We start from the raw sequence: 12,892 nt of genomic DNA, 5'->3' as shown, positions 1-12,892 counted from the left end.
CAAACAAAAATCAAACGTTACATCAGTCAAGGCCCAGGTTTACAACATGCAACATTTAAAGAATTTGTAATGCCAAAACCAAACAGGTTAACAGGGAATTCAAAGTGCTACCGCTCTGCAGGGAAGTTTCATGTTGCGCACTGTCTGATATCCTGCGCTTATGCAGCTGAAGCAGACTCCTCATCAAAAACTATACTCTTGAGGAAGATGCCCCAGAACCACTTAACGTTCTCAGACAACAAGAGGAACGACAACAAAGAGTAAATAGATGAAAGCATCTAACTCTGATTGCTATGAAGGCGTGCCAGCTGCCTCGTTGACTAGTTGTGCAGCAAGGCACAAGAGCTTGGGTACTGCCTGGTACAAGCTAAGGTTCTTTACAACTTGCTCACAAGCAAGAATCCATTTTGGTTTCAGTCTTACCAATGCATTTCTCAGCTAGTTCATCAAGCAACATGTCCGGTGGCTTAGGGGTCCAGTCACGAGTATGAATCTTGAAAATTTCTTTTCTAGCCTGGAAGCAAAATCATTGCATTTTAGCATGTCACAAGTTTTCCTTAAACATACCAACAAGAAACAAACAAACCAAAAAGCAAACAAACAAACAAACAAAAAAAACAGTCCTCCCTCAAAACCCCTCATCTATTAATACGCTTTTCTTACTTGCTCAACCTTCAAGTATTTTACAGTTATTTATTAAATAAATACATTCTGCATTTTCAACCAGGAAATTGAATATTTCTTATTTGTTATACTGAACTTTTTCTAGGAACCTACAATGAAAGAAAAGGCATTTATAGCTTCAATAACAAGTTTCCAAACTACGAGACCTAATGACCCAGAGGAAAATACTGTAATGAAAAATTTATCCAGAAACATTGTTGTCCAAAAAACTTCTCTCAAACTTAGCAAGCTTTCATTGTGACAGTCTCATTACTTCATCACATTTGCTTTTCAGTCAGTAAATTCACAGAAAGCACTTCCGGCACAATGCTTCAAATTGCTACAATTACTATAAAGAAGAAAATAATTATGACTCAAACTACTACCACTGATCCGGGGCACAATCAAATGCAAACACGTCCCCTATTCATTCATAAGTGAAGGATTGAGACCAAAAACACAACTTCATGATGAAAAACACCCAAGTGGACTAAATAATTAAGCAAACAGGTACAACTTTGGGAATGAAAGGTTTGATTATAGAACTAACTACTTGGTGGTATCATCCTGACCATATATATCCAGTACCAGATTTGCCCTCCATGGAACAATGCAGTGTCTCCACATATCACTCTTTTGTTCAAGTTGTCAATTATTTTTTTTTCCAATAAAGTTGGACTTTGCCATGGTAGCACTAACATTCAATTTAAGTTCTCACCTCTTTATTTGGCAAGTTGAAGAGGAACTCTCTGCCAAAGCGTCCTGGTCTTCGTAAAGCAGGATCTATAGAATCCAGTCTGTTGGTAGCTCCAATTACCACGATCTCCCCTCTGTTATCTATGCCATCCATAAGCATCAGAAGAGTTGAAACAATGGAACTAATAGAAAAATATAGTTTTTATTTACTGGTTCAGTAAATTTTGTTACATTCAACATGACTTTCTTGATGCCGGAACAACCTCCTTCCTAGTGGTCATTCAAAACTGGGAAAAAAATAGTCTACCAAGTCGGAGTTTTTTTGATTTGATAATAAATCTGCAGAGTGGTAAGTAACCAAGCACTTCAAGACTGTTTTAAATATTCTCTACATTAATAGAAAAGGAGTACTACACACTTCTGCTCAGGAAGAAAAATCACAGAAAATGTAAACTTTGATTTTAGATGTTGAATTTGTTGCAGTGAGATCTTCCTCATCGCATGATTCTATTTGGATTTAAACCATAGTATCTATGGAGAGACCAAGAGTAGGACAAGAACAGCACAGAGTTCAGCATGAAGCCAATCAAGAGCTCAAATTTGTATTTTTTGTATTCAAGGTGATCCTTCTCTTACTGGAAGGACCTGCTTTTTGACTCTCCTTCTCTTCAGTAGGAGCATGTTCCCTCTTGCTTTGGTAATGCTTTTGTCAGTGTTTTTAGTCTCGTCCTTTCTACCTTGGCAACTCTCTGTAACAGCTGAGGAGGAAAGGTTTTTAGAGCTACATTCAGTGTCACACTTGAGAGAGGAGGTTTGCCGCAATTTCTCACCAGGCTCAGAAGACTCTTTGCCGGACAAAACGCTTTCTTTTGAAATGAGGTCATGTTCTTTTCATCTTCTTGGTTTCTCCTTGTCTCCACCGTCATCACATTGGTACTGTGCGAGGTATTCATCCTTCCCAGTAGATTTCGGAGGGTCCGCGACACTGCACAAAATAAAATCACATTTCTCACTTCTGCTGAAGGACGTGAAGATTAAGAGTAAAACCTTCCAAAGGCAAACAAACAAACAAAAACCTCCGGACTACAGGAACACTCGCAAAGGATATGCCATTTAGAAACCTCTCCTGTGATTAGGACACCTTCTCCAGCTCCCAGAGAAAGTGTTTTTTCCCCTCTTGCTTCTGAAGCCATTGCACTAAAAAAGCAAACGCATCTGTCTCCCTCCACATGCTGCTGCTCTGAATAAGAGCCAGAAAATTCAAAACCACCCTATTTGGTCACCCCACATAGCTGAAAAAACACCAGTTGAAACAGAGTTTTCTACCTCTCTGCCAAGAATTTACATTCACATATCCTATGACTGACAAAATAAAAGGTGGGGCTCAGGAGGAACAGCCAGTGTTGGAAATGAAAAAAAGCAGCCCGTTTCTTCAGAGTCTTAAGCCTATGCTACTAGGAAAAAACAAAACAAAACAAAACAAAACAAAACAAGAGGAGAGGAGAACAACAGCGGGAAATTTACCTATTCTCCAGGTGTTCAATTGCAAAGCCTCCTCTGGAGGATCAACAGCTGTGAATTCAGCGTGCTTAGGAGAAATCAGATCTACGTCTGAACCACAACTATTTCAGTAGTATCACTAACTTACGTTACTCTGAAGAAGCAGTCAGCACCATTTCTATGTTAGGAAATTGCTGAGCAGAGTCTGTTAGTCACAGGAATTATTCAGGCAGGCTTCTTTAGGAAGGCTGGGTTTCATTAGAACATTCCTAGCCTGTAAGCCTCATGGCATCACCTTCCATCTTGACTGCTAAACCTCCTTGCTGCCTACTATCTTCTTTGCCAAGATACAGCTGTCCACATTTACTTTTCCTACTTGGCTGGACTGAATTTAAGAAGCGATCTTGCAACTCTTCCTCTTCTTTGACACTTAATCATCACACCAAATGAAAACTATTTGCCTTTCACCTCTTTATTTCAGCCCTTCTTTCCTAGTGCTCATTCAAAATTGGGAAAAAAATAGTCTACCAAGTCGGGGTTTTTGGATTTGATAATAAATCTGCACACTGGTAAGTCACCAAGCACTTCAACACTGTTTGAAATAGTCTCTACTTTAATAGAAAAGGAATTCCTCAAACACGCTGCTGCCACTTACCTTTAGTATAGTCGTTGGATGCGATGGAGCTGTATTTCTTGCTTCCGCGTGCACTGGAAGGCTTTCTTTCCTTGTAAGGTTGTTTACTGCCCTTGCTTCTGCATTGCTCACATGAAGAGCCATCTGGAGGATGGGATTCTTCCTTCTTCTCCCGCGTTATCTTCTGGAAACAAAGATCTAAGTGTTCCAAGGACCCTTTCACTTTCCTGGTGTTTCTCCTTTTTCTTCTTTTTCTTCTCCTTTTTCTTCCTTTGCTTACGCTTGCGATTGGCATTGTCAAAGTGGAGCGCACAGAAACACAAATCCTGAAGTCTGAAAGAAACATGCAAGTTTAAAAGAGAAAAAAAGATGTGGCACTTGTTGCCTATATGAAACTTTATTTATTTTACCACAGGTGATGATTTGCAGCATGTCAGCTATTTTGTGGTGCTTTGTGCACACGCAACTTACTTTAGATGCAGCAAACTTAAGCCCTCAGATTGAAGGACCATAGGTCCTGGTTTGTTCACAGATCATTAACAATGGCTAGCTCTGGAATACGTGCAAGCAGAAAAAAACTTTTAACCTAATCCGGAATGGTGTACGGATGTGATTCGAACTATGTGGTCCAAAGCTAGTGCTCTGACACAATTCAGCAATAGCTTTCCTGTCTTCACTGATCAACCTAACAACATGATCCCCAGCCAGCTGATGCTATCTAAGTAACTTAGAAACTACCAGAAAAAAAAAAAAAAAAAAAGGAAGACATGAGAAGCACCCAGAAAAGAATTAGGATAAAAAATGCGGAGTATGCTGGAATCCTTGCTTACTTGGAATCCTTCTCTCCATGTTTATCCTTGGACTTCTTTTTCTTCTAGAACTTGTGATAGTTTTGCATTTTTTTCACCACCTAAAAGCTCCTTTTCTATCTTTCTGTCTTTCCTTTCTATTTCACTTTCACTACCTTCTGCACGGGTAGATTTTCTTTTTCTGTTTCCTTCTGTTTCATTTTTCTGGCGACAGTTCTCCAAATGAGCTGACACAGGTGGAAGCGCATGTCTTTCACGAGAATGTCTTCCAGAATGTTGCTGAGGTACCAAGCAACGATGCAAGTCTGCTCGGGGTGTGCTAAAGCGACGTCCATCTTCATCTCTCAAGAGGGAACCGTGAGGCCATCCACTTTTGTAATGATAATGCTTATGTGACCTGCCGTACTAAGTTGCAGTCCATTTGTCAAAGGCTGCATCGCCGTGAGAGAACTTTCTCTCTCTACTGTCTCCTGTCGCATGAGGTGAATAGTAATCATTGTAATAGCTACATCTTTCTCATCTCTGTGCTTCATCTCGATAGTATCTTTCTCTGCTCCAACTTCTTTCCCCTTTGGATCGGTAATATCTATTGCTACCTTGTTCTGATCTTCCTCCGCTGCCAGATCTGTACTTTGAGTATTTGACTGCTCTTCTGCCATTCTCAGGGCTGTTTCTTTCACGAGGGAAAGATCTGTACCTGCTTCCCTCCCAGTGCTCCTGCTTGTGAGCTTTTGCTCAACAACTTCTCTGAGAGCACCTCCTCTTGCTGGAAGGACCATCTTTTTGCTCCTGTTTTGAGTCTTCTTCTCTTCTGCATCACAATGTCCTCTCTTTCTTCGGTAATGCTCTTTGTCAGGTTTTTTAGTGTCATGTATCTTTCTTTTTAATGTTTTTTGTTTGTTTGTTTGTTTGTTTGTTTTTCATGTGCATGGTGTCGTCTTCCCAGTTTTCTATCACCAAGTTCTTCATTTGGTTTAGAGGACTGGCTTTCCACAACTTTATCCAGCTTTGAAATAGGCGAGTCATTAAGTCATTAACAGGTACGTAGTTTTCAGATATGTCCTTTGTGTAATACACAATAAATGTTTGTTCATTGTCTTTTGTATTATAAAAACAAGGAGTTCTGTTTGAGGAGCAGGACTTGTGAGAGCTCCCTGCTGAAGTAAGGAGCTGTATAATACTTGGCTAGACACTGAAAATTCTTTTGCTTAATGGAACAAAAAAAAGAACCCCCTCCCCTTCTCTCCTTCTGCATCTCAGCTGCCTCTTTTGTTCAAAGACACTGCTGCAAAGCTCATGTAACCACCTCCTGATAAGTTGCTAAAGTGGTGTATCAACATCTTGCCTTCCTGTCTCACGCTGGGCCAACATGACCAAATAAAAAAAAAAAAAAGTTGAACCACAACGCCGAGGAAGACCACGGCCTTCATCTTCACGACCACCAGAGGGACAGAGACGACTCCCTAGCAACAGTGCGCGCAGTCGCAGAATATACCAGGATGTGCTGCGTAATCCCGGAATTACCAAAATATAAAAAGGGACCCTGGCGGGGGTGAGGTGCGCACCATTGGCGGAGCCGAGACTCCCCGGCCGCCCAGCGCTGTTTTGCTTGCTGTTGCTTACTCAATAAACTCCTTCCTATTCTTAATGCAATGCTCTCTGAAAATTTATTAAGGGGGCAACTTACAACACTTTGTACCTTGGCATTTATGTGTAATAGCTAAGCATGACCGGAGTGACTCGCCGAGACGGTCGGCTCTGGGGCGGACACGTTGTGCAGCGGAGCGGGGGATCGAGGCGGGCAGGGCTTGTTTCCCGGCACCGAGGCCACCCGAGGCCACCCGAGGCAGCCGAGGGAGCCGGCAGGCGCCGGCAGCCCTCGCGAGGGGAGGCTGCCGAGCTGTGGGGGGAGCCGGCAGCGGCAGCGGCGGGCCGTTTACGTCGGGCGTCGCCGCCATTTCGCGGCCACTCGCCGAGGCGATCGGCTCGGGGGAGGCGCGTTGTGCAGCGGAGCCGGGGATCGAGGCGGGCAGGGCTTCCGCCTCCCCTCCCCCCCGGAAAATCGCTTTTTCTGTAAAATCGGTGACAGGTTTTCAGAACTCCAGTGTCACACTGCGAGAAACACTCTGTAGGCAGTAACATAGGCTCAGGCGAGGATCTCCGTCAGTGAAGTAGCATTTTTATTCGCGGTTGCAATGGCGGGCGTCCCACAAGCAGGAGCGCACCTACTAGTCACATCGTACAGTTTATATCCTTTATTTCCCGACGACCGGGAGCCTCCTGTTTCCCCATTGTCTGGGTAATCACAACCTATCCGATGCTTCACAGACAATACATGGCTTTCAGTTGCCAGCCTGTTACTTTTCCAATTTCTTTTGACTTTTTGTGCTCTTTAAAGGGGTAATGTTTCTTCACTTATCTGACTTGACACCGTGATTTTCGAGTTCAAGTTTGTATTTATTTATTTATTTTTTGTAAGGAGATGTACCAAGCTGTCTTTTTTTACTAAAAATTGTTTCATCAGCACATTTCTCTATCTTCTTAAGCCTATACTAGTAGGGAAAAACAAAACAAAACAAAACGAAACGGAACAAAAAACAAGTGCAAGAATAGCAGGGCTCCTCAGTCTACGTCATGTGGTCGCTTTTTCCAGGTGAAAAAGCGGGGCCGTAAGTGGCAGTACACCCTCTCTAAGTAGGACTGCAGAAACAATAAACTTACAGCAATCAGCTTCTCTACCACGTATGTGGACTTGTTGAGACTGTGTAAAAACCCTTCAGAAAACGTCATTTTCACTCTTTGCCCTCGGATAGCAAGAGTGCCAAAATCCTTTAAGGTGAAGTCCGTGTCCTCCCTATTTGTGAGGATGCGGTAGAAGTATTGCAAGGTCTCCTCCAAACAGCTCTGCACTATTTCCTTGCTGTACGGGACGTTCAGGCGCATATTCTCATAGCTCAGCACCACTATCTTCATATCATCTGGAAAAAATGAGGAACAATGCAACTTGCACTGCAGTTGAACAGATTCAAACAAAGTGCCAGGAGCTTCCAGCTAAAACATGCTGCTGTAACTGCTGTAGTCTAAGCCTTGTACGACTCCTTAAAGCAGCTGATGTATGCCCCCCCTCAAGAGAAACTGAAATCATTCCATCAATGTACCAAGTGCACAGCTGTGACTCCTCAGCCCAGAGACAGGACCCAATGACCTCAGCCGTCTGCGGAACACAGGAGGAGGAGGCAAAAGGAATGCGGCTGGTTCCCATGCAAAGAGCCCAGGCTCAGTGCACGCCTGGTCTGGGGAGACCTGCCTCGCACTGAGACAGGCAAGCACAAGAACTCTTCCAGACAGTTCTGGATAGTCCCTGTGGCCTTCAAAACTCAGGAACAAATGTCTCTGCTTTTGGTACCAATGCCCTTTACCCCAGGGCTGCCTGACAGAAGTTCCTATTATCCAGGAGAAGCTGAGAGTCATTGGAAAGAGAAGACCCACCCCAAATGAAGCACCAAGCTCTTAGTGCTGCGCAGGTCTCATCCATGGCACACAGTAGCCAAAGCAATGGCAGCAGTTGACAGAAATTACAGCAAATCTGGCCATTGATGGGTTTCTATGCCAGCCATCTCTTCTCTCTCTCAGGGCCTTCTGACGGCATCTGAGTTGCCTATCAGCACTTCTAAACAGCAATCGGCATAACCCCTTAATATATGTACACATGGGAAAACAAGACTTTAATTGGTATTCTTACCAGGAACGCGTACACAACGGTGTTTCAGGTTACGAATCTGTCCAAGAGTCTTGGACGGTGAAAACACAGGTCTCCGAAATGTGAACACCTGGCCATTTTCAAAAGATAGCCATTTTTTAATATGGAATGTCCCCAGTCCTGTTACAGTGACGGCCCGAGGCTGGTAAAGAAAAGAAGGGGAAGCATGTTTAAGTTGGAAAACAGAGTGAGGACTTGTGACATCTTGCAACGGGGTGCCCTGTGCCCTGCCCACTCCCAACGCGGCATGGGGTAAGCTGGGGGAGCTGGGAAAGCTCATGAGAAGACCCACATACTCGGGGCATTTTCTCTCCTTCCTTTGCCCCTCAAGAAAATGCGCGGTGAAGTAAAGCAGGTGGAGGAGGTCTAGCCCATCCTTCAGCTAGGTCCCTTCCAGCAATTGGGGTTAACCCTGGAAGCATCCCCAGCTGTCTGTTTGCTCTCTCCACTCTGAAAGCGAAGAACAGCGAAGCCCCAGCAAGTTCTGAACACATTTTCCTACCGTTTTGTATCTTTGATATAACTATAAATACTTGATTTTCTGTTGGGTTGGTTTCAATTATTACAATTATTTCAATTTACAGAGAAGCTGGTCTTTGGCACGCTTGGGGCACATCTGTACGTGTCAGTGCGGCTCTGGGAAGAGCAATGGCACTTGCTGGCACAGGGCTGCCAGGACTTCCTGAAGCCGTGGGGTGAGGGGAGGGGTAGGGTGCAGTCCCACCTTCGTCATCATGAGCAATTGCCGAACCTGCTTGGACACACCACCCCAAATTGTGATGACATCTGGAAAGCAAGGGAAGGACATGTCAAGCTCAAAGTCAGCAAGTCCATGGCCCATCAGCACATTTCTTTACAAGGCGTTTGCAGATGCAGGTGTGATCTAACACAGCTCCCAGGATGAATCCATCTGTGACTCTGGATGAATTTTTGACTGATACCAGTCTAACAGCTCTGCCACGTCCCAGGAAAGGTCTGCAGCTGCAGGAGCTCTTAAAAGCGTTTTGGACAAGGGAATGCAGCCTGTAGGCATCTGAAATGGGAGGGCCTCTCTTAGCCCTAAGCCTTTTCTGAGAGCCATGAGGCACAGGAGGCTGCAGCAGGAAGAAGCCACAGGCAGGGAGGGGCTCAGCCCCTTCATGAGAGGCCTTGCTGAAATGCTGACAAGTCAGCAGATCTCCTCCTGACACATGTATTTCTGGCAGTTTCTTGGGAGCCCATCAGGAACTGCAGGAACCTCAGCCTTCTTCCAACCGTGCACGCATCTTTCCCTTCAGAGACAGATCTCCACGTGTGACCCATCAGCAAGCGGAACCCGGCCACAGGACTGCCACCACGGGCAGGGCACAACGCCACACACACAGCACCCTTGGGGCCTCCCCCGCAGACAAGAACCTCGCTTTCCACAATTTGTAGAGTTCGTATCAGTCTATAGCTACACTCATAAGAGGTCCCAAATGCCTTACCATTGACAGAAAGCTTCTTGAGTGTGGGAAACGTGACCTTGGTGCAGCCCTCAACCTCACTGCAGCGCTCAATGTTGGTGATTAGCGCTTCCAAGTTTGTCATGATCCTGCTTTGGGTCAGCACGTCAGGCTAGAGAGTGAAAGATCTGTGATGTTTCCTCCCTTTTTGATGCCCTCTGTGCTTCACCAAATAGCTCCTGCACCGTCCTACGCCTCCCTTTGTCCTCTGAGACTCTGAGCTACAGGAGAGACTTCTCGTGTCCTCCAGAGAAAACTGGATGCAAGAGCCTCCTTCAACGCCCGAGCTCACTGAGGCGATGACAGAAAGGGCCTGGCACGCTGTGGCATAAGGGGAGCTGCCATTGTGATGCGGAGGTGTCCCTCTGTGACCCGTGCTCATGTCAGAGGGGTGCAGGGCCACTCCTTAACACAGCCCCTGCGGCCCAGCCACCTCATTGGGCCCTGCAGCAAGAAGGGGGCTGCATGTTAGGGAACTGCTCCCCCATACACACGCCCTCTCCTCACTCCCCAACGAGGCTGTGAGACAGGAAGAGCCTCTGAGATGTCACCAAAAGGAGGACAGAAACTCTGTTAGTAAGGAAAGCGGCTGGATTCACAGGACTAATGGCATAGTAATAATAATAATAATAATAATAATAATAATAATAATAATAATAACAATAATAAACCTGCTTTTTGACTCTGTCAAGATCTGTACCTGCTTCCCTCCCAGTGCTCCTGCTTGTGACGCTTTTGCTCCACAACTTCCACGCTCAGAGAACACCTCCTTTTGCTGGAAGGACCTGCTTTTTGACTCTCCTTCTCTTCAGTAGGAGCATGTTCCCTCTTGCTTTGGTAATGCTCTTTCTCAGTGTTTTTCGTCTCGTCCTTTCTACCTTGGCATCTCTCTGCAATAGCTGAGGAGGAAAGCTTTTTAGAGCTACATTCAGTGTCACACTTGAGAGAGGAAGTTTGCTGCAATTTCTCACCAGGCTCAGAAGTCTCTTTGCCGTACAAAACGTTTTCTTTTGAAATGAGGTCATGTTCTTTTCATCTTCTTGGTTTCTCCTTGTCTCCACCGTCATCACATTGGTACTGTGCGAGGTATTCATCCTTCCCAGTAGATTTCGGAGGGTCCGCGACACTGCACAAAATAAAATCACATTTCTCACTTCTGCTGAAGGACGTGAAGATTAAGAGTAAAACCTTCCAAAGGCAAACAAACAAACAAAAACCTCCGGACTACAGGAACACTTGCAAAGATATGCCATTTAGAAACCTCTCCTGCAATTAGGACACCTTCTCCAGCTCCCAGAGAAAGTGTTTTTTCCCCTCTTGCTTCTGAAGCCATTGCACTAAAAAAGCAAACGCATCTGTCTCCCTCCACATGCTGCTGCTCTGAATAAGAGAACAACAGCGGGAAATTTACCTGTTCTCCAGGTGTTCAATTGCAAAGCCTCCTCTGGAGGATCAACAGCTGTGAATTCAGCGTGCTTAGGAGAAATCAGATCTACGTCTGAACCACAACTATTTCAGTAGCATCACTAACTTATGTTACTCTGAAGAAGCAGTCAGCACCCTTTCTATGTTAGGAAATAGCTGAACACAGTCTGTTATTCACAGGAATTATTCAGGCAGGCTTCTTTAGGAAGGCTGGGTTTCACTAGAACATTACTCCGCAAGTGCCTTCTATTCCTTTTCCCCTTAGAATTTGGGGATGTTTCAGCTAAAAAGGAGGGCAGAAACACTCTCCGTAGGTCTCCACCATGTAGTAAAACAGCGCTGTGTACCTGGTTAACCTCTGCAGCCAGCAAAGCATTTGTATTTGCAGCAGTGCCCTGACCCCAGCCTCTTGCTGAGCTCCGTCCTGTGCTGCTCGGATGCTCCCGCTGCTCAGACACGGGGGCTTAGAGAGCCACCGGGCCAGCACAAGCCCCCGAGTTCACTGTCAAATTCACATTTGGCATCTTTCACTTCACCAGCGCCGCCGGACGAGGAGCCCAGCAATGCCTGACGCCGCTCCGGGCTCACCTAAACGCGGGGCAGGAAATTCAGATTCAAAGCTGCGAAGGTTTTTCTCAGTGAAAGCATGGAATGAGTGGCCATCGGTGACTAACCTTACAGGAAGGCATTCACTTTGTGAATGCTGCAGTGAGTGAAGACTGAAGACGTTTTCTGAGTGACCTAAGGAGAGTCCTCCCCGAAAAGCAGGACGTTTTATTGTCTATGTAACATCTCCTTTGAAGGTTCGAGCACGAGATCCACCAGGTTTAAAATCTCAAGACATGGATCTGCCACCACAGAAGCAATACATTTCATCTACTAAGCCTAAATACCCTATTTTGCCTCCTCTGTAGGTTTAAAAAAACACGGCCATGCTTGAAGGAATGCATTCTCAGATATTCTACGTATTTACAGTGCTTTAATTAATACCACAGACATGTTGTGCTGTTTAGGGGAATTTGCAATTACATTTTCATTTCCAACCAAACGCAGCCTGACTCAAATTGGGAGCAACAGGAACTAATCATCTGGAAGCCGGGATATGCATCATTCGCCATTTTCTAAGAAAATGACAAAAATATAAAACCCCAGCAGTCTGAGAACGTGAGCATTGAGGTAAAGGCCTGATCAAACAAACGCGCACAACTATGATTTGTCTTTTTAACTCACCAGAAGTCTGCAAACTGCCATGGTAGCAAATGAGGAGAAGGAGCTGGTATTTACAGAAGTTGCAGCTGAAGAGTCAGATAAACCATTCGGGTCGATGCTCCCTTCCTGCAGGTTTAAGCTGCGGTCACATCGCCTATTTCAAACCCTTTTGATTTCTACCAGTCACCCCAGATCCCACCTATTTTGCACGTTTTCCAATCAATGAATTCGCTACATGATTTCTGGGGCAGAAGAGCAGGCCTGGTGAAGAGGAGCATGCCTGGGGCCATCATTAAATCAAATCAAAAGCGTCCAGGAGAAGCCCGGGGTGTGGTACTCACAGGGAATGTTTGCGAGCGGCCAAGTTCAGCAGAAGAGAATAGGCAGGACTGGAAGCCCAGGGGAACGAGATGCATCTGTTGTTGTAGGCAGCCCCAGCAAAATGTTACAGCTTCACTAGCCTGGGGCATGATTCCCCCCTTCCCTTTTCACAGCCAAGTACAATATTAGCTTGCCTTTTCTTTTTTTTTTTTTTTATTATTATTTTTATTTCTTTTTGCCATCGTCAGGCTGAGGCCGGCTGAGAATATTTTGTGTCTAGACTAATAAATGTTTGTGCGGATTTTGCAAGAGCGGCTTACGGGAACAGAATCCACTTTTTGTTTTCTGCTGGAGGAAAAAAAATAAAATAAAAATAAAGGAGGAGCATTAA

General features: G+C 45.1%; 1 protein-coding gene across 5 annotated transcripts; it reads right to left on the bottom strand.

Annotated features, from left to right (window-relative positions):
- Positions 1–1,403: 1,403 nt before the first annotated feature.
- On the bottom strand, positions 1,404–12,675 carry LOC113841107 (coiled-coil domain-containing protein 81-like). Of its 5 annotated transcripts, XM_072028163.1 has the most exons (7): positions 9,529–10,225; positions 8,787–8,848; positions 8,045–8,204; positions 7,024–7,280; positions 3,515–3,826; positions 2,190–2,344; positions 1,404–1,541 (listed from the first exon to the last, which is right to left on the bottom strand). In XM_072028163.1, exons 1-5 carry the CDS (start codon positions 9,629–9,631, stop codon positions 3,791–3,793), a joined length of 618 nt encoding a protein of 205 aa, XP_071884264.1. In that variant the 5' UTR covers positions 9,632–10,225; the 3' UTR covers positions 1,404–1,541; positions 2,190–2,344; positions 3,515–3,790. The 5 variants fall into 5 exon arrangements, with proteins under 5 accessions (XP_071884264.1, XP_071884262.1, XP_071884265.1 ...); XM_072028165.1 differs by lacking the exons at positions 1,404–1,541; positions 2,190–2,344; positions 3,515–3,826; positions 9,529–10,225 and adding exons at positions 10,247–10,672; positions 12,202–12,675 and having other exon boundaries at positions 6,462–7,280; XM_072028161.1 differs by lacking the exons at positions 8,045–8,204; positions 8,787–8,848; positions 9,529–10,225 and having other exon boundaries at positions 6,002–8,017.
- Between the last annotated feature and the right edge of the window lie 217 nt (positions 12,676–12,892).

Source organism: Anas platyrhynchos, chromosome 26, assembly GCF_047663525.1.
Source record: "Anas platyrhynchos isolate ZD024472 breed Pekin duck chromosome 26, IASCAAS_PekinDuck_T2T, whole genome shotgun sequence".
Taxonomy (NCBI): domain Eukaryota; kingdom Metazoa; phylum Chordata; class Aves; order Anseriformes; family Anatidae; genus Anas; species Anas platyrhynchos.
Note: the sequence above shows the minus strand (reverse complement) of the source record. Positions and strands in the feature narration are given on the sequence as shown.

Bases quoted from the DNA above. Each gene is read 5' to 3' on its own strand.
- LOC113841107 (XM_072028161.1), bottom strand. From the start codon at position 6,260: ATGGCGGCGACGCCCGACGTAAACGGCCCGCCGCTGCCGCTGCCGGCT. The intron at 2,345-3,514 runs GTAAGTGGCAGC...TATTTTGTGCAG, and splicing joins ATCCAACGACTATACTAAAG to TGTCGCGGACCCTCCGAAAT. The intron at 1,542-2,189 runs GTGAGAAATTGC...TTTTTCTATTAG, and splicing joins CAAAGAGTCTTCTGAGCCTG to TTCCATTGTTTCAACTCTTC.